This window comes from Rhinatrema bivittatum, chromosome 3 (genome assembly GCF_901001135.1).
Source record: "Rhinatrema bivittatum chromosome 3, aRhiBiv1.1, whole genome shotgun sequence".
NCBI classification, from domain to species: Eukaryota; Metazoa; Chordata; class Amphibia; order Gymnophiona; family Rhinatrematidae; genus Rhinatrema; species Rhinatrema bivittatum.
Window position 1 is genome coordinate 214,788,750 of NC_042617.1, and position 22,742 is coordinate 214,811,491.

At 44.1% G+C, this 22,742-nt stretch overlaps 1 protein-coding gene across 2 annotated transcripts in view; it reads right to left on the reverse strand.

Moving 5' to 3' along the window:
* LOC115087243 (unhealthy ribosome biogenesis protein 2 homolog) overlaps positions 1-22,742 on the reverse strand; it is a 253,889-nt gene that overhangs the window by 73,181 nt on the left and 157,966 nt on the right. For both annotated transcript variants that reach the window (XM_029594182.1, XM_029594180.1), the window contains one exon: positions 5,946-6,188. In XM_029594182.1, coding sequence (XP_029450042.1) covers positions 5,946-6,188 — 243 coding nt within the window. The remainder of the gene's footprint in view (positions 1-5,945; positions 6,189-22,742) is intronic.

Genomic DNA, 22,742 nt, shown 5'->3' on the forward strand with positions numbered 1-22,742 from the left:
GCAATTTGAAACGCTATATTAGCTAATTTTTCGTCCAGGGCGGCATGTATTACTTCTTTTATGTCTGCTAGAGTAGCTGTTGCGATTCCTGGCCGTGGCAGCCCCCAGCCAGGATCCCTACCTTCCTCCAAGTACCTGAGCGGGACCCCCTCCTGACGCTGCGAATAACGCGCGGGCCCCGGCGCGATTCCTCCGGCATCCTCCCAAGCTGCGTCGGTAAGAGTGCGGCAGGCCCTGCCTCTTAAAGGGGCCGCGGCGCGAAGACCAGGCCAGCCCCGGAAATTGACGTCAGCACCCAGGGAGATTTAAACCTCTCCCTGGGACTCAGCAGATGCCTTGCAATAAGGTTCTAGTGTGGCTGCCTGGTTGTGGACTCCTAGTTTTGCCTGCCTTGACCTTGCCTGGACACCGACTTGTTGTACTTGCCACCTGCCTCGACCCTTGCCTGGACTCAGACTCCTAGCTGCTACCCGCTTGGAGCGCTGGTGGTTTTTCTCCTCAAGAGACCGTTAGCAGCTGAAGTTCGCCCCGCCTGGGCAGTTGCCATCGCCACCTCCCGGAAGAGAAGTTTTCATCGGGACTGTGCCTCAGTGAGTGTCTTCTCTCCAGACCAAGGGTCCACATCAGTACAGAAGCAGTTGCTGTCTGGTTACCTTTTGCTGGATCGCTGACAGGCACCATCTTGGAATCCGACCCTTTCATTTTTTCTTTTTTGCTTCCTTTTGTGGCCATAACCAGGGAGGCGCGCTGCATATAGTTCTCTATGGACATATGCTCCGTAATACGAGATGTTGAAATTATTAAGTCTTCCCTGTTTAGGAAGGATTTCTGGTGATTGTGGGAGTTGACCCTCAGAGCCTCTAGGAAGCCTGTTTACCCGGCTCACCACATCACATAACTCAGGACCAAGAATCTTATTTCCCGCTTCTATTGGTGGCCACAATGGAAAGCAGACATTAAGTTATGTGGAATCTTGTCCCACATATGCCGCTCAAAAAGTTCCTCGACAACGACTGTCTGGACTCTTACAACCACTTCCCATTCCAGATAAACCCTGGACCCACATAGCAACCGATTTTATCACCGAACTTCCTTGTTTTGAAGGTAATACTGTCATTTGGGTTGTGGTTGATCGATTTTCTAGGATGGCTCATTTCATCCCACTTCCCAGACTACCGTCTGCTCCAGAATTAACCCGACTTTTTCTACAACATATTTTTCGAATTCATGATTTGCCCTCTAGTATTGTCTCAGACAGAAGAGTTCAATTTATGGCTCGATATTGGAGGAATCTCTGTAAAAAAAACTTCAAATAAAACTAAACTTCTCTTCAGCCTATCATCCTCAATCGAATGGTTTGACTGAACGCACCAATCAGTCCCTCAAGACCTTTTTACGCTGCTATGTTAAACTACGACAGGACGATTGGGCATCTCTGTTACCGTGGGCTGAAATTTGTCACAACAATCATGTAACTTGGGCTTCAGGATCATCACCCTTTTTTCTAGTTTTCGGGAGACATCCTCAAATTCCTCTTCCCATTACCCATTACGCTCAGAGACAGGGCTTTCTCTGCAGCAGGACCTACCTTGTGGAACTCCATCCCACCAGAACTGAGACAGGAACCCTGCCTTCCTACATTCAGAAAAAGACTCAAAACCTGGTTATTTATGAAAGCCTTTCCAGACACAAATTGAACTTTCTCTCAACCAAATCAACTAAGACCTCCCCTCAGGGTAAACATAAACTCTAACAACTCCATAATGTTATTTCTCATTAAATGAGCAGGTTTTTTATGTTGCTTTTATTATATATGGTATATTATATACGGTATATTATATATACGGTATGTTATATATTATATATTATATTATATTATATTATATAAATTTATTATATACGGTATATTACCTTGTTACTCTTTTTATCACATTGTTAATTTTCTATCGCTTTCCTTACTTTCCAAGTTACTTTATGTCCCTGTTTTATTGTAACTGCTATTTCTTCTTATATCACATGTTAATGTTCTAAGTTTTTCTCCTCTTGTCACACCCTGTTAATTGTAAACCGACATGATGCGACTCCCATCGCGAATGCCGGTATATAAAAAATTAAAATAAATAAATAAATTACCACCCCTTCTTCCTGCCCGGCTGCAGAACAAACTATTCAATCTATGTCGGAGCTCTGGAAACATGCTGATACGACCGTCACTGCTCGACATCCTCACTCCGCCCTCTTTACCTCTGTGGTGACTCCCTCTGGGTCTGATGGATGGCTGGCTGCAGCGGCGTTTCCATGCCATCTCCCTGCAGCGTCCCCGGACTGGCTCGACGTTGCAGATCCGCCATGTTGCCTGAAGACTTAGGGTGCGCGCGCACTCTGATTGAAGTACCAGCAAGAGCGCAAACCTCACGGGCGTTCCCCTGAGATGACGTCATCCGCTTCCAATATTTAAAGGTCTCTGATATCGCTAACAAACTGACAGGCCGATTCAGTAAAAACACGGGAGAGCGGACGAACGCCCGCTCTCCCGGTGCGCACACCGGCCACTCGCCGGTGCGCGCGATACAGTATGCAAATGAGGTGGTGCGGAAGAATCGGGCAAAAGGAGGCGCTAGGGACACTAGCGCGTCCCTAGCGCCTCCTTTTAGCGAGGAGCGGGGGCTGTCAGCGGGTTTGACAGCCGACGCTCAATTTTGCTGGCGTCGGTTCTTGAGTCCGCTGACAGCCACGGGCTCGGAAACCGGACGCCGACAAAATTAGGCATCTGGTTTTTGGACGACAGCCGCGGGCTGAATTCAAATTTTTTTTTTTTTTTTTAAACATTTTTTACTCTTCGGGACCTCCGACTTAATATCGCCATGATATTAAGTCGGAGGGTGCACAGAAAAGCAGTTTTTACTGCTTTTCTGTGCACTTTCCCGGTGCCGGAAGAAATTAGTGCCTACCTTTGGGTCGGCGCTAATTTCTGAAAGTAAAATGTGCGGCTTGGCTGTACATTTTACTTTCTGTATCCCATGCGCATACCTAATAGGGCCATCAACATGCATTTGCACGTCGAGGGCGCTATTAGGTGCTGCGGGTTGGACGCGAGTTTTGCTCCCCTTACTGAATAAGGGGTAAGGGAAAATGCGCGTCCAAGAGCAGGCTAACAGTGCGCTCCGTCGGAGCACACTGTACTGTATCGGCCTGCTAGTTAGCAAGGATTCGCTATGAAGATTCGCTAAGGACTCGCTTCGGTTATCCAAGCTACTCTGCCTCCTCGGACTTACCAGAGGTACCCGCTCCTCGGGGGCCTTGCTCTTTTTCTTTATTTCAGATTAGGATAGGAACCGGTACTTGCTCCTCGAGGGTCCATGTTCCTGGACACTGAAGATTTTCTACTGCCTGGAAGCTATCGCTGCTACAAACAATTGTGAGTTACCATCGCTCTCTCAGAGCTTTCCCTGGAACCAGGTACTCGCCCCTCAATGGCCTAAACCTTTCCAGCTCTTGAGCTTCCTTGAGATCTTATGTGAGTTTTGTCATCTAGTTCTGATCATGAACTCTGCCTACTCTGCCTACTCACTTTCTACAGTTTCTCAACAGCTCAGCCATCCTGGGATCGTTGTTCCAGTACCTGAGGGACTACAGCCCTGCCGGGCATATCAGCTCACTACTGCCACCTCTGGTGGTTTCAAAATCCTGTTTAATAAAAGAACTAATGTGTGTCTATCTCCATACTCAAGCCTAGCTGGTGGTCCCTCTCGGGATATCCTCCCGGGGGCGTGGTCATCTGCCTCCGGCCCAGGGATCCACCCACTACTATATCAGATTCATTACAAGTTGCTAACTCCTCCCTCTTTCAGGAGCCCGCAATACAGATTCCATCAGATTGCTAACTCCCAGCTCTAACACAGAGCTTTTCTAACAGATTGCTAACTCTTAGCATCAGATCCTAACAGATTCGTAACACATACACAACATCTGTTACAGCAAGCCTCCAGTAAAGCTAAAAAGGAAGCCGAAAAACGGAGGAGAGTGGGTCCACAATTTCAGCCGGGGGATTTGGTGTGGTTGAGCACTCGGAACCTTAGATTACACACACCATCTCTAAAATTCGCACCCAGATTTGTTGGACCGTTTCTTGTTGAGAGACAAGTCAGCAAAGTCACCTTTAAACTAAAATTACCCTCCATAATGTGTTTCATGTATCTTTGCTTAAACCAGCAGTCTTGTCTTGGCCCTCCAGGAGGATTAAACCCGCCATTCCCTCTATAATTCAGGACGACACACAGAAAGAGGTTAAAGAAATCTTTAATGCCAGACGATCTAGGGGAATCCTACAGTATTTAATTTCTTGGAAAAATTATGGACCAGAGGAGAACTCCTGGGAGCCTGCTTGTAATGTTCTGGCACCTCGTCTACTCCAACATGGACACACACGCACCTTAGAAAATCTACCCCAAAGTGTGACTCCGCCACGAAGTTGCTCCTCTCTATCTATCGGGCCGATACAGTACAGTGCGCTCCAACCCGCCATTGGACAGGCGTTTTCCCTTACCCCTTATTCGGTAAGGGGCCAAAAACGCGCGTCCAATCCCCCGAACCTAATAGCGCCCGCAACATGCAAATGAATATTGATGGCCCTATTAGGTATTCCTGTGCGATTCAGAAAACAAAATGCACAGCCAAGCCACACATTTTGCTTTCAGAAATTAGCGCCTACCCAAAGGTAGGCGCTAATTTCTTCAGGACCCGGAAAAGTGCACAGAAAAGCAGTAAAAACTGCTTTTCTGTGCACCCTCTGACTTAATATCATGGCGATATTAAGTCGGAGGTCCCGAAACTTCCCAAAAGTAAAAAAAAAAAATTTGAAGTCGGCCCGCGGCTGTCGGGTTGAAAACCGGACGCTCAATTTTGCCGGCGTCCAGTTTCTGAGCCCTTGGCTGTCAGCGGTCTCGAGAACCGACGCAGGCAAAATTGAGCGTCGGCTGTCAAACCTGCTGACAGCCGCCGCTCCGGTCGAAAAGGAGGCGCTAGGGACGCGCTAGTGTCCCTAGTGCCTCCTTTTACCTGGTTTTACCGCCGGGCCTAATTAGCATACTGAATCGCGCGCAGAAGAAAGTGACCCGTGCGCACGCCGGGAGAGCAGGCATTCACCCGCTCTCCCGTGGACTTTACTGAATCGGCCCGATTGTGATATAATTTACACCCTGGTATAGCACTATCCCATTGGATATCCTCTTTCCACCATGTCTCTAAGAAGCCAATTATGTCTTTCTCATCATTCACTGCTATAAACTCTAACTCTCCCATCTTACTACTTAGACTTCTGGCATTAGCATACAAAGATTTCAAAGAATGTTTTTGATGTATTAATCTGCTTTTCAGTTGACAGGGATAAATTGGAATCTTCTAGTTTAGGAGAGTCTTTAAGTCGCTCAGAATTTTACATGATATGGCATATAAATGTTTTAAATAAATAAATACTGCAACCATAGCCAGTCATTAACTTAACTACTAAATTTGGCAGCATTTGAGTCTGTCAATTTCTTTGATAGATCCAGATAAAATCAATTATTATAGTCTAATAGAGCTATGATATATTTATTTATTTATATTCCGTTTTTCAGCACTTCAGAGCAGATTACATTCAGGAAGAGTGGGTATTTCCTGTCCCCAGAGGGCACACAATCTAAGTTTGTAACTGTAATAGTGGCATGTATGACAGCTGCAAAACTCCTTTGATCAAAGAAAACACGGTTCTGCCATAACTGTTTAAGATGATAAAAACAGTTTCTAATCACCTAAATTATATGAGGATTGCAAGAAGGTTTAAATCAAGAAGCACCCCAAAACTCAGAACCTTTTCTCAGATCTTCAAAAAACTCACTGTCCAATCAAAATTCATAATGGGAATAGGAAATGACAGTTCCCTCATAGCTGTGTTGCGTTCCTACCTTGGGATGAAACTGGAGTACAGTAAAGAGAACTTCATGGATTCCCAAGAAGATGCTGTAATAATCCTTCATCTTCAGATGATCCAATGGCACTATCAGAAGAATGCTGAATGTAAGGGTCACATGATGGGCATTCCTGAGAATCCCTTCTCCTTGTCTCAGCAAAGCTGCAATCATCTCCAAAATAGGCACAGTAATGATGGGAATCAATGAAAATTCTTGAGAAGCCTCCTGGGTTAACATCTATGAGAAAAGTAGGCCATATTAGAAAACAGGGCAACTAGAAGAAGATGGTGGAAGAAAACTAAAGTGTTTTTTTCTTAATTTGCTTCACAGCAGAGTTGTGGAAGCCAGGAAGCCCCAAAATTAAGCCTCTTTTCAAACATAGTAATGTCACATTCTAGGTTGCATAAGACAACACAATCAAGGATGCACTTGAGGAGATATATATACTATTTGGGGAAGGGCGGGCAAATAAATAAATAAATAAATGTATGTTAATATATGTGTCAGGGCTGGGCAGACCGGTGTTAGGTAATTCCCCAGACGTAGCAGCATAGGGGTCAAAAGCACAGCAGGGCAAGATCTTCTGCCTGACCAGTCACCTCCCCCTTGGGTTGAGCCTGCAGCTGGCTGACAGGACTTCACTGGCGGTGTTCAAGCAGGAACAAAGGCAGGCTGTGGTCATGGTTGGAGCTAGGCAGGAAACAGGGCAGGCAACGCAGAACCGGACAAACAAGAGACAGGACTATCACTGGAAGGCCCACAGGGGAGCAAGAGACAGAAGGTCCACTAGTGCGAAGGGCCACTAGAAGGCCTTCCACAGAACCAGGCTGGGAATGCACAGGCAAGGAAGACCACTGGGAGGCCCAAACAAAGGATAGGGGTAAACTAGGAACAAGGTTGGAACACATAGGCAGGACAAGCCAGAACCAGATGGCAGAGCAAAATAGGGAACGCACCAATAAAGACAAAACAGACAAGCTAGGCCACCAGGAGACCTACACAGGACATTGGTCAGCACCAGGCAGCATACAAGCAAGACAGGCCACTGGGAGGCCTAGATAGGCCAAGGGCAAGACAAGGAATACTCAGGCAAACTAGGCCACCAAGAGACCTAGAAAGGACAAGAACAAGGCAAGGACCACAAGACAAGGTATACACACAGGCAAAGAAAACAGGAATCTTTGGCAAGGCAAAGTTATAGCAAGAATGGCCAAATCAAGGAACCAGAGTAACTTAGAAACATAGAAATAATGGCAGAAGAAGACCAAATGGCTCATCCAGTCTGCCCAGCAAGCTTCACACTTTTTTTTCTTCTCATACTTATCTGTTTAGTAACCTTTTGGTTCTATTTCCCTTCCACCCCCACCATTAATGTAGAGAGCAGTGTTGGAACTGCATCTAAGTGAAATATCTAGCTTAATTAGTTAGGGGTAGTAACCGCCGCAATAAGCAAGCTACACCCATGCTTATTTGTTTACCCAGACTATGTAATTCAGTCCTTTTTGGTTGTTGCCTGTATATAGATCTTGATGATGAGGCTCTGAGTTGACAGTGAGGGATAGTTTTATAGGGCTGGCCTTGCTGCATTATGCAGCCTTCAAGGCAGAGGCTAGAGCAGGTCTGAACATGACCCAGTGAGGGCCCCTGCTGGCAGGGAGGCTGCCTAGAAGCCAATGTAGGGATCTCTGCTCCATATTGGGAGGCTAGAATAGAGAACAATGACTCTTCATACCACTGATAATGGGATCAAAGGAAAGTGGTATATCATTATTTTATGTGTGTGTGTCCAAATATGATGTTACTTTATAACATTGATTCCACATCAGCAAGCCTGACAGTGTGACCTGGACTCCTCAACCATACGTGGAAAATTGGCAAAATCTTGCTCAAAAGGTTTTTTTGTAATTTTTAGTTGCAATCTAAAAGCTGGAAACTGGTCCAAAAAGCACAACAGTCCTGCGAATTAACTGTCCAAGCCCAACAGTGGCCAGTGTTTCGCGACAAGCTTCATCAGGAACTGTATGTAACCAAATATGAAGCCATACTTCTTAAAATGGACTATTGTCTATAAAACATACAAATATCACCTAATACATTTGCCTACTGCCTATATGTCATTTACTAACTAGACCTGACCTGACTCATTTACTCTATGCAGACGACATTCAATTACTAATCCCAATTAAAAATACACTAGACGAAACCTACAAGAAAACAGCTACATACCTATCTATAATCAAACAACTGTTGACTCGCATGAAACTCATAATAAACATCGAAAAGGGCAGGAGGGAAGGAGAGCCCTGCCCGCAGCAAAGACCCCAGAGAGATTCGCTGCTTGTTTCCCTGACTGGCCAAGCTGTTGCCGGGAGAGAGAGGGGGCGTGACCCTTCGAGCTGACGTCATCGGGTGGAGCCCGGAAAAACGTTTTAAACCAGGGTCCTGCGGCACACAGCCGCAGGCGCGCAGCCGAAGCCGCGCGCCAAAGGGGCGCACCCCTGGGTAAAAATGGGGAAGAAGAGGAAATCTAAGAACTAGACTTCTTCCCCATTGCCTATATCATCTGTGAGAGTTGGGCCAATGGATGACCACGTATTACATCTGGGTGAGTCATCCATGAGGGACAGCTCCGGGGTTAATTCACCCTCGGGGATTTCACTGAGCCCTGGGCCTCAGCAGCCACCCCTTCAGCATGCAATCTTGCAGATGGATAACAGGACAATTTCAGGGTTGTTAATGGAGGTAACTACTCCCTCCAGCACTAACCCACAGCTGATAGCTGAAGGGGGGAAGGCTGGAGAAGGGAGGAATTTGTTATTAACTAATGTAGTTCATACGGAGGTTAAAGATAGTAACTCTCTATTACCTATTCCCTCTATTATCCCTGATCTGTCCGAAGTGTTAGAAGGGGAAGTAGAGCAAGAGTCAGTTTCTTTAAAGGATGTATGGAAATTGGTTGCAAAAGTTGATAAGAAAGTGACAAGTTCTATCTCCCAAATGCATAATTTTTCTGTTCAGACTTGCTAAAATAGGAGAACAGGATACAAGATTAAGGAATGTAGAGGATTCTGTTTCTAAAATTAATACTCAATTACTCCCCTTACAGGGAGTGACTACATCATTTATAAAGGATAAATTATTCATTTATAATAAAATTGAAGCATTAGAAAATGAAATGAGGTCTAACAATTTACGTTTGTTACATTTTCCTCATACTAGATTATTGTCCCCGAGGGAAATTTTAAGAAAATATTTGAAAGAGATATTGTCCTATGAGGAGGACAAGATTCCAACTATCTAAAAAATCTATTACATTCCTATTAGGAAAAAAATAGTAAATCAAGAAGGGGGGATGGATGTTTTGGAAAGTCCTGGTATCTCAACTTTCCTTGAGGATTCCCTTGATAATATTCCCACCAGAGCTACTTTGCTTGTATCTTTTTCGTTAAAGAGTGATAAAGAAGAAGTGTTTCGTAAATACTTTCAGAATAAGCATTTGATTTTTTGTGGACAGAAAGTCCAAATTTTTCCTGATGTTTCTAGAGCTACACAAGCTCGAAGGAAACTTTTTCTAGCGTACAAGCAAAGAGTTCTGGATTTAGGTGCCAGTTATTTTTTTAAATACCCTTGCAAATGTTTACTTACGTATAATAATAACAAGTTTGGTTTTTTTGATCCACTACACCTAGAGCAATTTATTAGGGATAAAACCAGCACTTAGTAAGCAAGATTGCTATGAAGGTTATTAAAGCTGCATTAAGGAAAACAGATGTAGCTGCCACAGAGGCTCTCCCCTTCTTTCCTCTAGATGTGGACTGTATTAACATAAATGTGGATAATAAGTGGGGTTTTTCCCTGTTTTGTAATAATGATTATTTCTTTAAATACCTTGACTATTTCATTGTAATGCAATGTTATAAAATTCAATAAATATTAAAAAAAAAACAAAAAACTTCGAAAAGACTGAAATAATAATTTTAGAAAGGAAAACTAGTCCAACACCTCCACCACCCCTCAAACTCGAGAAGCAAATGGCAGCAATCACCCCGGTCACACACACACACAACCTAGGAGTTACAACTAAAATAAAAGAAGGATATCACAAATTATTAACACTGAGATGCCTAAAGCCTTTCTTAACCCCAGATGACTTCAGAACTGTTGTGTTTGTGGCATTGTGGACCCTTGGTCGCAATGGAGATGACTCCGCCCATGGGGAGGAGCCCCGTGGGGAACCACTGCGAAAAGCTGAACGCAGATAGCAGACACAGTATGGATAGAGTCTTTATTGTACTGCTGTATATAGATGGTGAAGCAGGAAGATAAGGCACTGATCCACGAAGTGCCAATACGTTCAACAGGCTCAGAAGTGTAGTCTCACCCAGATGTTCACAATAGGTGGGAGCCTGCAGTGGGGGTGACCCACGGCTGGTGGGTGGAGTGGAAGCACCGGATCATAGAGGTACTCGCAGGAGATGAAGGCGTCTTCCTGATAGTAGAATGGTGGGACCGAAGGTCCGTGGTGCAGGATATGAGGCTGATGGGCCCTCGAGGAGCGAGTACCCGGAAATCCAATCCTGAAAATGTATATAGAGAGAAAGACCCCCCCGAGGAGTGATTGTCTTAGGTTAGAGAAGGACCGAAGGTAGTTGGAAGCAAGAGACCCCCGAGGAGCAGATGTCTAAGCGAGCAGCTTAGAGCTGTCAGAGTAGCGAAGCAAAGTCTTTGCTAACTCAACGTGGAAGTGGAGGCGGAGACCAGTTATACCTGGAAGTACTGACGTCATGCGGTGGGGCCGCCCCCAAGGTTCCCACCATGACATGTATTACAGCTTAGGAGATGTGCACGCTCGCTCCCTAGGAGGCCACGGGAGTGAGCATGGCGGACTGTGACGCCCATGCTCATCTGAAGACGTCGAGACCCTCGGCATCGGAGGCAGCCATTTGCCCAAGGAGAGAGAAAAGGGAGAAAAAGAGGTAAGGCAGAGCGGTCGCAGCTGTCTGTGACCGACGGACGCAACAAGAACAGTCCTATAACTACACATCTTCTCCAACCTCGACTACTGCAACTCCTTGCTACTTGGACTACTGCTCTCCAATATTCAGCCACTCCAAATATTACAAAATACAGCTGTCAGAATCTTAACAGGCACAAGAAAATCCGAACATATAATCCCAATTCTTATATCCCTACATTGGCTCCCAATAAAATTCCGAATAGAATACAAGACACTGACCATCATACACAAACTAATAAATGGCGAACAAACTGACTGGCTTGGCATAGCCATCAGACTACATACACCACAATGAAACCTCTGATCAACCAACAAAGACCTCCTGGCAATTCCATCCATTCGAACAGCACAACTTACATTGGTCCGAGAAAGAGCAATTTCCCTAGCCAGCCCCAAACTATGGAACACACTTCCGACCAAACTAAGATTACAACCCAACATAAAAACATTCAAGTAAGAATTGAAAACCTGGCTGTTCACCAAAGCCTACCAAGACATGCAATGACAAGCATAAACCCCCCTCACAATACACCTCCTGAAGGAACCTCACTATACTTATATGATACCTTGTTTATTTTCTCTTACCATAACTGTACCCCTGCTACCTAAATGTTATCTTACTTTTACTATGACCTCTGTATTTCTTCATAATAATATTCCACTCCAATCGAAACTTGTAAACCGTTATGATAGCGAAACCGAATGATGGCATATAAAACTCGAAAAATAAATAAATAAATATAACATTTCTATTAAAAAAATTGTTAATACTCATCTTATAGAAGACTTGTACCATCAACACGGATGAAAGCATCTCATAGCAGTTTTACAACAGGGAACAGCGGGATAAAGGCACTGGTTATAAAGATGCTGAGATGTCAGTCGATGTGCTGACATTGATAACGTGTCCAATGGAAATGGAGATCTTCTAGTAGTGTTTGATAGACTTGTATCACCTTCGCAAAAATGTCTCACAGCATAATTAGAGTTGCTAGTGGTACAAAACACAAGGATGTCAATCAGCTTTCTCACATCCATGAAAAACATATCCATACACTGTAAGATTTTGTTTGGACATTTTGTGATCAAAATATGGAGCGGGCTGTATGCTGACTTGAAGGATGGATTGTGCAATGATGCATCAGACTTTGTAACTGACATCTAGCATGATATATTTGATGACACCTAGTATGTATGAAAAATGGGTATTATTTCAGTATTCAGAGTTGTTTGCAATGGGACAATAAATGATTGGACCTATTATGTGTCAATAAGAATAATGATGTGATGTAAGAATGTTTGTCATCAGGGAATGAAGCTTGATTGGTTACATACCCTATTAATGAAAGATATTAGAGATGAGCCCTGGGGGACTAAGGGGCAGATTGGATGGACAGAGCAACAGTGCCATAGCCATGTACAATTTTATCTCTAATAAATATAATAAAAGATGAAGTGTTGCATATCATTTCTTTCTCCTCTAAGAAAAAGGGAAACTAAAAGTTGCTCGGTAGAGATGTTTAACAGCTGGGTCTTCCTACCACTGCGATTAGGCTGGGAGGTAAATTCTTTTTGTTTGGATCATAAATTTTTATCAGATTTGCTAAATCAGCCATAGTGGCCCCCACTGCAGTACCACAAATCTGTTTGAAAATGTTTTTCTTGAAAGCAAAATAATTTGTTAAAGTAATCTCTAAATGTTTGCGTAAAAAATCAAGATGGAATCCTTCGTGGTCACAGACGGCGTTCAAAAAAAGACATTGCAGTAGTAATTGTTTCATGTTGAGGTATATTGGTGTATAGCGCTTCAACATCAAGTGTAACAAGGTATAGATCACTGGTGTCAATTGTTAAATCTTCTAAAAAAGTGAACATGTCTTGCGAATCACGAATGTATGAGAGTATTTCTGGAATAAAGGGAGCTAGAAAGAAATCAATAAACCATTAAAGAGGTTCCAATAATGAGTCTCTGCTTGGGACTATCGGTCGACCCAGTAGATTGGATAATCTCTTGTGTACTTTTGGTAAAGCGCAGTTGCTTACCTGTAATAGGGGTTCTCCTAGGACAGCAGGATGTTAGTCCACACAGAACAAAAACAAAGAAGAAGCCGACTCCGGGGTGGCGGGTAGGATTCCTGAGGACTAACATCCTGCTGTCCTAGAAAAACACCTGTTAAAGGTAAGCAACTGCACTTTCTCCTAGGACAAGCAGGATGGTAGTCCTCACAAATGGGTGAATAGCAAGCTCCAGGCTGTTCCCGGTAACAACTAAGATCAATAGGTACCGAACAAGGTGCCAACGGGCACAATAACAACTAAGGTACTGTTGGGCGGTAGGAAAACAGCTTTGTTTGAACTTCCAGGGGGCTTATGGTAGGAAGAGTTGGGTTTAAGTCTGGAAGAGAATGTGCAGGACAGACTGGCTTAATCTACCATCTTGTCGACGATCATTGTCCAAGCAATAATGGGCGTCGAACGTGTGTAAGGAGCTCCACGTTGCAGCTCTGCAGATTTCGACAACGGGGACTGCCTGTAAGTGGGCCACCGATGCCACTATAGCCCTCACAAAGTGAGCCTTAACTCTGCCATCTAGATGAAGACATGACTGTGCATAACAGAATGAGATGCACAGTCAGTTGGGATAAGCCAGTTGGATAAGGTCTGTTTTCCCACTGCAATCGCCATTCTGTTAGTTTCAAAAGATATGAACAGTTGGGTGGACTGCCTATGGCCTGCTGATTGATCTAAATAGAAGGCCAGAGCTCGTTTACAATCAAACGTATGTAGAATCCATTCCACTTGGTGGGAATGGGGTCTCAGAAAAAAGGTGGGCAACACAATAGACTGATTGATGTGAAATCAGTCATGACCTTCGGCAGGAAATTGGGATGCATATGCAGAACAACATGATCATGAAAGAATTTCGTGTATGGTGGGTACATAACCAAGGCCTGAAGCTCGCTTAGCCTACTACCCAAAGTAACCGTTACGAGGAAAAGGACTTTCCAGGTGAGGAATTTCAGTTCACAGAAATGCATAGGCTCAAAAGTAGGATGCAAGAGCCATTCCAACACAATGATGAGATCCCAGAATACAACAGGGGCCGTAGAGAGGGCTTTAGCTGAAGCAGGCCACGCATAAAGCGACCTACTATGGGCTGAATCGAGATGGGTGCGTTAGCTACCTCACTATGGTAAGCACTGACCACACTCAAATGGACCCTAACCAGGTTAGTTTTGAAACCAGTCTCGGAAAGGTGCCACAGGTAATCCAGAAATCTCAGCACTGGGCAAATGAAGGCATAACAACATAAGAAAATGCCATACTGGGTCAGACCAAGGGTCCATCAAGCCCAGCATCCTGTTTCCAACAGTGGCCAATCCAGGCTATAAGAACCTGGCAAGTACCCAAAAACCATGTCTATTCCATGTTACCATTGCTAATGGCAGTGGCTATTCTCTAAGTGAACTTACTAGCAGGTAATGGACTTCTCCTCCAAGAACGTATCCAATCCTTTTTTAAACACAGCTATACTAACTGCACTAACCACATCCTCTGGCAACAAATTCCAGAGTTTAATTGTGCGATGAGTAAAAAAGAACTTTCTCCGATTAGTTTTAAATGTGCCCCATGCTAACTTCATGGAGTGCCCCCTAGTCTTTCTACTATCCGAAAGAGTAAATAACCAATTCACATCTACCCGTTCTAGACCTCTCATAATTTTAAACATCTCTATCATATCCCCCCTCAGCCGTCTCTTCTCCAAGCTGAACAGTCCTAACCTCTTTAGTCTTTCCTCATAGGGGAGCTGTTCCATTCACCTTATCATTTTGGTAGCCCTTCTCTTTACCTTCTCCATCGCAACTATATACTTTTTGAGATGCGACGACCAGCTGATTTAACCAGCACTGAAAAAAAGAAAACAGACGGAACTTACTTTTAAAAGTTAAGAAGGGAGCCGCTAAGCCGGGTAAGCCCGCCCACCGAACCCCCAACTTCACAATTAGCGACTCAGAGCACTTTAAAGGGCCGAGACGGCTCCAGACACGCTCTTTCTCCCGGCGTTCCCGTCCTGTGCTTCCCCCCTCGCCCCGGGTCGGCCCTCCCTGCGCGGTCGGCGTCGGCCCATCGGGGCCAAGGGAGTTGGACTCGGGACAGACCGCCCTCGTGGTCACTGGGGAGGCCCTGATTTAACCAGCACTGAAAAAAAGAAAACAGACGGAACTTACTTTTAAAAGTTAAGAAGGGAGCCGCTAAGCTGGGTAAGCCCGCCCACCGAACCCCCGACGTCACGATCGGCGACTCAGAGCCCTTTAAAGGGCCGAGACGGCTCCAGACACGCTCTTTCTCCCGGCATTCCCGTCCTGTGCTTCCCCTCCTCGCCCCGGGTTGGCCCTCCCTGCGCGGTCGGCGTCGGCCCATCGGGGCCAAAGGAGTTGGACTCGGGACAGACCACCCACGTGGTCACTGGGGAGGCCCTGATTTAACCAGCACTGAAAAAAAGAAAACAGACGGAACTTACTTTTAAAAGTTAAGAAGGGAGCCGCTAAGCTGGGTAAGCCCGCCCACCGAACCCCCGACGTCACGATCGGCGACTCAAAGCCCTTTAAAGGGCCGAGACGGCTTCAGGCGTCGCGCGCCTAAGGAGCGCAACAAAGGGGCTAGCCCCTTTGTGCACCCCTTCGTGCGCACCAGAACCTTGAAGTGGCAGCCACTCTCCACTCTTGAGAATCCTACATACACCTAACTCAGGTCACCCCAGCACTCATCCAAGATCCTTAGCATTCATCTCAGCTTTCATCTAGCCCCCTCAGCATTCATCTCAGCATTCATCCAGCCATCTCAGCATTCATCCCAGCATTCATCCAAGATCCTCAGCATTCATCTCAGCATTCATCTAGCCTCTCCACCATTCATTCAGCAAAGGATCGGCACTGCCATACTACATTAACCAATTCCCCTCAAAGAATACTTCCACAATTCTTCACTTCTTTTACGACATAGAATATCATCTGCTGGCAAATTCCATCAGTGTTCACTTTTAGTCCTATCATGATGTTTGCCTACCCGATTCACACATTACACCACAACATCTGCTTCAAAATGAAGCCAATGTTACGATATCAACCCATAACTCGCAGAAATTTAACTCCTGTGATGATCTCCCCCTTTACGCAACTACTTGGGCTGGCCCTATTCACTTTAACACTATTCAATGCCCAGTCAATTACCAAAAAACTCACATCCTTCATGACTATCTGCTTGATGCCAAGCCAGACATCTGTGCCATCACGGAGACCTAGCTGAAACCCGCAGACACAGTTTTAATAAATCAACTCCCTACACAGATATATGATGTCTTCTCCTTACCCAGAAAAAAGAAAAAAGGGGGAGGTCTCCTCATAGCCGCCAAAAAATCTCTTAACCTCACTCTACAATCTATCAATATTATACCTAAACTGGAGATAGGCTTATTCAAATCTAAGTCGCTCTAAATCCTCCTCACTTACGCTCCCCCTGGACTTTTAGAACAAGACGCTTCTCCTATGGTGGAAATCATAGCCAAATACTTTAAACTAGATTCTTCAGCCATAATCCTTGGAGATTTTAATCTTCACATGATGCCAATCCTCGATCTTCTAACTGTGAAGCCTTTCTATCAGCCCTTTCGGACATGGGCTTCAAACAACACATCAATCAACCAACCCACACATAAAGCAGGTCATACCCTTGACCTTATCTTCACAAATTCCAACCTCATTCCACTTTCACCCCCTCTATGCCTCCCGGTTCCATGGTCAGACCATTTCATGATCACCTCCACCATCAGGTCATTGACAGGATCTTCCGCACCCCTTCAGGCGACCACCCTGTACTACAGGAAACCATGTCCTTCAGAAGACCTCGGCAACTCTCTAATCAAAGAACTTCCTAACCTAGATCTATCTAACCCCAACTCTGCTATTACCTCCTGGCAAAGTATTACTGAAAAGATAGCTAATAACTTATGCCCAATGTCAAAAAAACCCCATAAATCCTTCTCAAAAAAACAAGCAGCCATGGTTCTCTAATGAGCTCCATTCCCTAAAGCAAAACCTAAGATGGAAAGAAAAAGAATGGAGGAAGAATCCCAATCCCCATTCTCTAACCATATACAAAGCCGCCCTACACCATTACAGAACGACAACGCTTCGAACAAAAAGAGACTTCTATGCCCACCGTATCCACGATATGATATTCGACGCGAAGGCTCTTTTCTCGTACGTATTGGAACTCACCAAAACTGCTCCCCCCACTATCCCAGATGATACAGCCCAATCGAAAGCCAATGATCTGGCCTTATTCTTTCAGAACAAAATCTCAAACACTCTGGCTAGATTACCTACCAGCCCAAACTCACTATCTCTGGATACCCTCCACCTACCAAAGACAGACATAAGCTTGGAATCCTTTGATCCCACTCACACTATAGAGGTGGAAAATCTGATAAAAAGAATGAAACCTTCGACCCACCCTCTACACCAAATTCCCTCCAAATTTCTGATTCTCATACCAGAATACATCTCTAAATATCTAGCTGATATTATCAATTGTTCCCTCTCACAAGGAATATTCCCAGATGCTCTCAAATCAGCCACCCTCAAACCCAAACTCAAAAAACCGAAACTGGACCCGGATGACCTCAACAACTACCACCCCATTTCAAACCTCTCGTTTGTAGCCACGATCAGGAGAAAATCGTAAATAAGCAACTTTCAAATTACCTAGAAGACCATAATATTCTACACCCATCACAATACGGTTAACGAAAAGAACACAATACCAAAACCCTCCTCATCTCACTCCTTGATCAAATATACATTGGCTTTGACAAAGAACAATCATTCCTCCTAGCCCTCCTTGACATCTCTGCAGCTTTCGATACTGTAAATCATAATACCCTTCTAAACCGGCTATCAGACATAGGTATTGTAGGATCAGCTCTCAGATGGTTCGACTCCTTCCTTAGCAATAGGGGCTATAAGGTTAAAATCAATAACAAGGAATCCTCTCACACTAATGCCCCATTCGGAGTCCCCCAGGGCTTCTCCTTATCGCCCACCCTGTTTAACATCTACATACTCCCTCTCTGCCATTTACTCTCAAATCTAAAACTTAAGTTCTATATATATGCAGACGATGTTCAAATTTTAATCCCCATATCCAAGTCACTGGACTCAACACTCAAATTATGGAACTCTCACCTACAAACGATCAACCATCACCTTTCAAGCCTCAACCTGGTGCTCAACACCTCCAAGACAGAACTATTGCTAATCACCCCAGAAGGCAGTCCCTTCCATCACCAACTGCAATCTAACATACAAATATCCCACGCCAGAGATCTTGGAGTCATAATTGATAGTCACTTGAACTTAAAGCAATTTATAAAACACACCACAAAGGAGTGCTTCTACAAGCTACAAGTACTCAAAAAACTCAAACCGCTCCTATTCCATTACGATTTCAGATCTGTCCTCCAAGCCATTCTGTTCTCCAAGATTGACTACTGCAATTCCATCTTACAAGGTCTCCCGGCTTCTACTATAAAACCCCTCCAGTTGCTCCAAAATGCAGCGGCGAGAATTTTGATGAATACTAATCGGAGAGCGCATATCTCTCCCATTCTAAAAGATCTTCACTGGCTCCCAGTTAACTTCAGGATTCTCCATAAATCACTGACAACTATCCACAAAAATATTCACCATCAGACCCCACTTGATCTTCTACACCCTCTCAAATTGCACTCGACGGCCAGACCCTTAAGGGATGCCTACAAGGGATCCTTACATGTTCCACCAATCAAAATTGTACACCACACAAATATCAGAGACAGGACATTCTCTATCACAGGTCCATCCATCTGGAACGCCATGCCTCCGTACCTCAAGCAGGAAACTTGTCTACTAACTTTCAAAAAGAAACTAAAGACATGGCTATTCTGCCGAGCCTCCCCCGCCACTAGCCTAACAGCCAGACTTAGAACGCTAATTATGCTCACAAGTCATCATGAGGTCGGCTCCTTGCCTCCCTCCCTTACTCTATTGTATATAGTACTTTATCTTCGTTCTCCCTCTCTTTTTTTTTTCCTTCTCCCAGTTAAGGCATCCTTGTTATAATGTAGCTTTATGCTCCTTTAAATTGTCCCTTGTTGATTGGTTGGTTATAGTTACTGCTTAGTTCGATGTAAACCGAGTTGATTTGATTTGCATCAAGAAAGTCGGTATATAAAAGCCTTTAATAAATAAATAAATAAATTGTACACAGTATTCAAGGTGCGGTCTCACCATGGAGCGATACAGAGGCATTATGACATTTTCCGTTTTATTCACCATTCCCTTTCTAATAATTCCCAACATTCTCTTTGCTTTTTTGACTGCCGCAGCACACTGAACCGACGATTTCAATGTGTTATCCACTATGACGCCTAGATCTCTTTCTTGGGTTGTAGCACCTAATATGGAACCCAACATTGTGTAATTATAGCATGGGTTATTTTTCCCTATATGCATCACCTTGCACTTATCCACATTAAATTTCATCTGCCATTTGGATGCCCAATTTTCCAGTCTCACAAGGTCTTCCTGCAATTTATCACAATCTGCTTGTGATTTAACTACTCTGAACAATTTTGTGTCATCTGCAAATTTGATTATCTCACTCGTCGTATTTCTTTCCAGATCATTTATAAATATATTGAAAAGTAAGGGTCCCAATACAGATCCCTGAGGCACTCCACTGTCCACTCCCTTCCACTGAGAAAATTGTCCATTTAATCCTACTCTCTGTTTCCTGTCTTTTAGCCAGTTTGCAATCCACGAAAGGACATCGCCACCTATCCCATGACTTTTTACTTTTCCTAGAAGCCTCTCATGAGGAACTTTTCAAACGCCTTCTGAAAATCCAAGTATACTACATCTACTGGTTCACCTTTATCCACATGTTTATTAACTCCTTCAAAAAAGTGAAGCAGATTTGTGAGGCAAGACTTCCCCTGGGTAAAGCCATGCTGACTTTGTTCCATTAAACCATGTCTTTCTATATCTTCTGTGATTTTGATGTTTAGAACAATTTCCACTATTTTTCCTGGCACTGAAGTCAGGCTAACGGGTCTGTAGTTTCCCGGATCGCCCCTGGAGCACTTTTTAAATATTGGGGTTACATTTGCTATCCTCCAGTCTTCAGGTACAATGGATGATTTTAATGATAGGTTTACTAATAGGTCTGAAATTTCATTTTTTAGTTCCTTCAGAACTCTGGGGTGTATACCATCCGGTCCAGGTGATTTACTACTCTTCAGTTTGTCAATCAGGCCTACCACATCTTCTAGGCTCACCGTGATTTGATTCAGTCCATCTGAATCATTACCCTTGAAAACCTCCAACATCCTCTTCAGTAAACACCGAAGCAAAGAAATCATTTAATCTTTCCGCGATGGCCTTATCTTCTCTAAGTGCCCCTTTAACCCCTCAATCATCTAACGGTCCAACTGACTCCCTCACAGGCTTTCTGCTTCGGATATATTTTTAAAAGTTTTTACTGTGAGTTTTTGCCTCTACAGCCAACTTCTTTTCAAATTCTCTCTTAGCCTGTCTTATCAATGTCTTACATTTAACTTGCCAACGTTTATGCTTTATCCTATTTTCTTCTGTTGGATCCTTCTTCCAATTTTTGAATGAAGAACTTTTGGCTAAAATAGCTTCTTTCACCTCCCCTTTTAAACATGCCGGTAATCATTTTGCCTTCTTTCCACCTTTCTTAATGTGTGGAATACATCTAGACTGTGCTTCTAGAATGGTATTTTTTAACAATGACCACGCCTCTTGGACATCTTTTACTTTTGTAGCTGTTCCTTTCAGTTTTTTTCTAACAATTTTTCTCATTTTATCAAAGTTTCCCTTTTGAAAGTTTAGCACAAGAGCTTTGGATTTGCACACTGTTCCACTTCCAGTCATTAAATCAAATTTGATCATATTATGATCACTATTGCCAAGCGGCCCCACCACCGTTACCTCTCTCACCAAGTCCTGTGCTCCACTGAGAATTAGAACTAAAATTGCTTCCTCTCTCGTCGGATCCTGAACCAATTGCTCCATAAAGCTATCATTTATTCCATCCAGGAACATTATCTCTCTAGTGTGTCCAGATGATACATTTACCCAGTCAATATTGGGGTAATTGAAGTCTACCACGCAAAGACATGAAGCGAAATGCCTTGCACATCAATAAATATCCACAAACCCAGCGTGCAAGGAACAGGTAAACAAAGTCATACAATGCCCGTGTTCTCTGTTATATGTGGGGAAGACCTCTAGGATGGTAAAGACCCGCATTATAGAATATTGTTCAAACATTCGCCTCCTTAGGATGGATGAACCTTTGGTCACGCATTGGGTTCAATACCAACACACTATTGCTGAATTGCAGTTTTCAGTTTTAGAGGTGGTTGTCCCCCCATATAGGGGAGGGAATTACTCTGAAATCTTGGGTAGACGGGAACAGAAGTGGATTTTTACACTCTCTTCTGTCCATCCTAAGGGTCTGAACAAGGATGTAGAATGGCATCTGTTTGGTTGAACTGCTTACAGTGGGGGCGGGGCTTAAACTGACCAACTTATCGCGATAGCTGCTGTCTTTTTGGCGCCAATTTTTCTCTTTAAATGGTTCATGAGTTGTGTGAGCCGATGCGCTCCATGATGTATACATAGTATAGCCATATTTGTAAGGTCCATCAGCTTTATTGTTTCTATGTTTTAGATGATACTGATTGTGGGTCCCTCCCAATGCAGCCACCGCGAAACACGGACCGTGTCGGGGGACTTTAATGATTGTTTTTGAAGATGTATGGAGTTGCCACTAATAATGCTGAAGAAATTTAGTTAAATAAAATAACTATTATAATCCTTATGGTGGACTTTGTTTACCTGTTCCTTGCACGCTGGGTTTGTGCGTAATTGAAGTCTCCCATTATTACTGCACTACCAATTTGGTTAGCTTCCCTAATTTCTCTTAGCATTTCATTGTCCGTCTCACCATCTTGACCAGGTGGACGGTAGTATACCCCTATCACTATAGCCTTCCCCGACACATAAGGGATTTCTACCCATAAAGATTCAATTTTGTATTTACTCTCATGCAAGATGTTTATCCTGTTGGACTCTATGCCATTCCGGACATAAAGCGCAGCACCTCCTCACGGGTGTTCCTCTCTGTCATTGCGATATAATTTGTACCCCGGTATAGCACTGTCCCATTGGTTATCCTCTTTCCACCATGACTCTGAGATGCCAATTAAGTCTATGTCATCATTCACTGCTATACAGCAAAATTGCTTACCTTGTAATAGGTGTTATCCCAGGACAGCAGGATGTAGTCCTCACATATGGGTGACGTCACTCACGGAGCCCTTAAGCGGGAAAAACTTCTGGCAAGTTTCTAGAAGCTTTTAACTGGCTGCCTGAGGCTACTGAGCATGCCCGGCATGCCATGATATTCCCTGCCACAGGGGTCTCACTCCAGTCTTGTATGTAGCTATAAGCGTTAGCAAATAAAATAATAAAGTCTGAGGCCCAACTCCGTGGGGTGGCGGGTGGGTTTCGTGAGGACTACATCCTGCTGTCCTGGGATAACACCTATTACAAGGTAAGCAATTTTGCTTTATCCCAGGACAAGCAGGATGCTAGTCCTCACATATGGGTGATTAGCAAGCTAGAGGCTGAGTCATTGTCCATGGA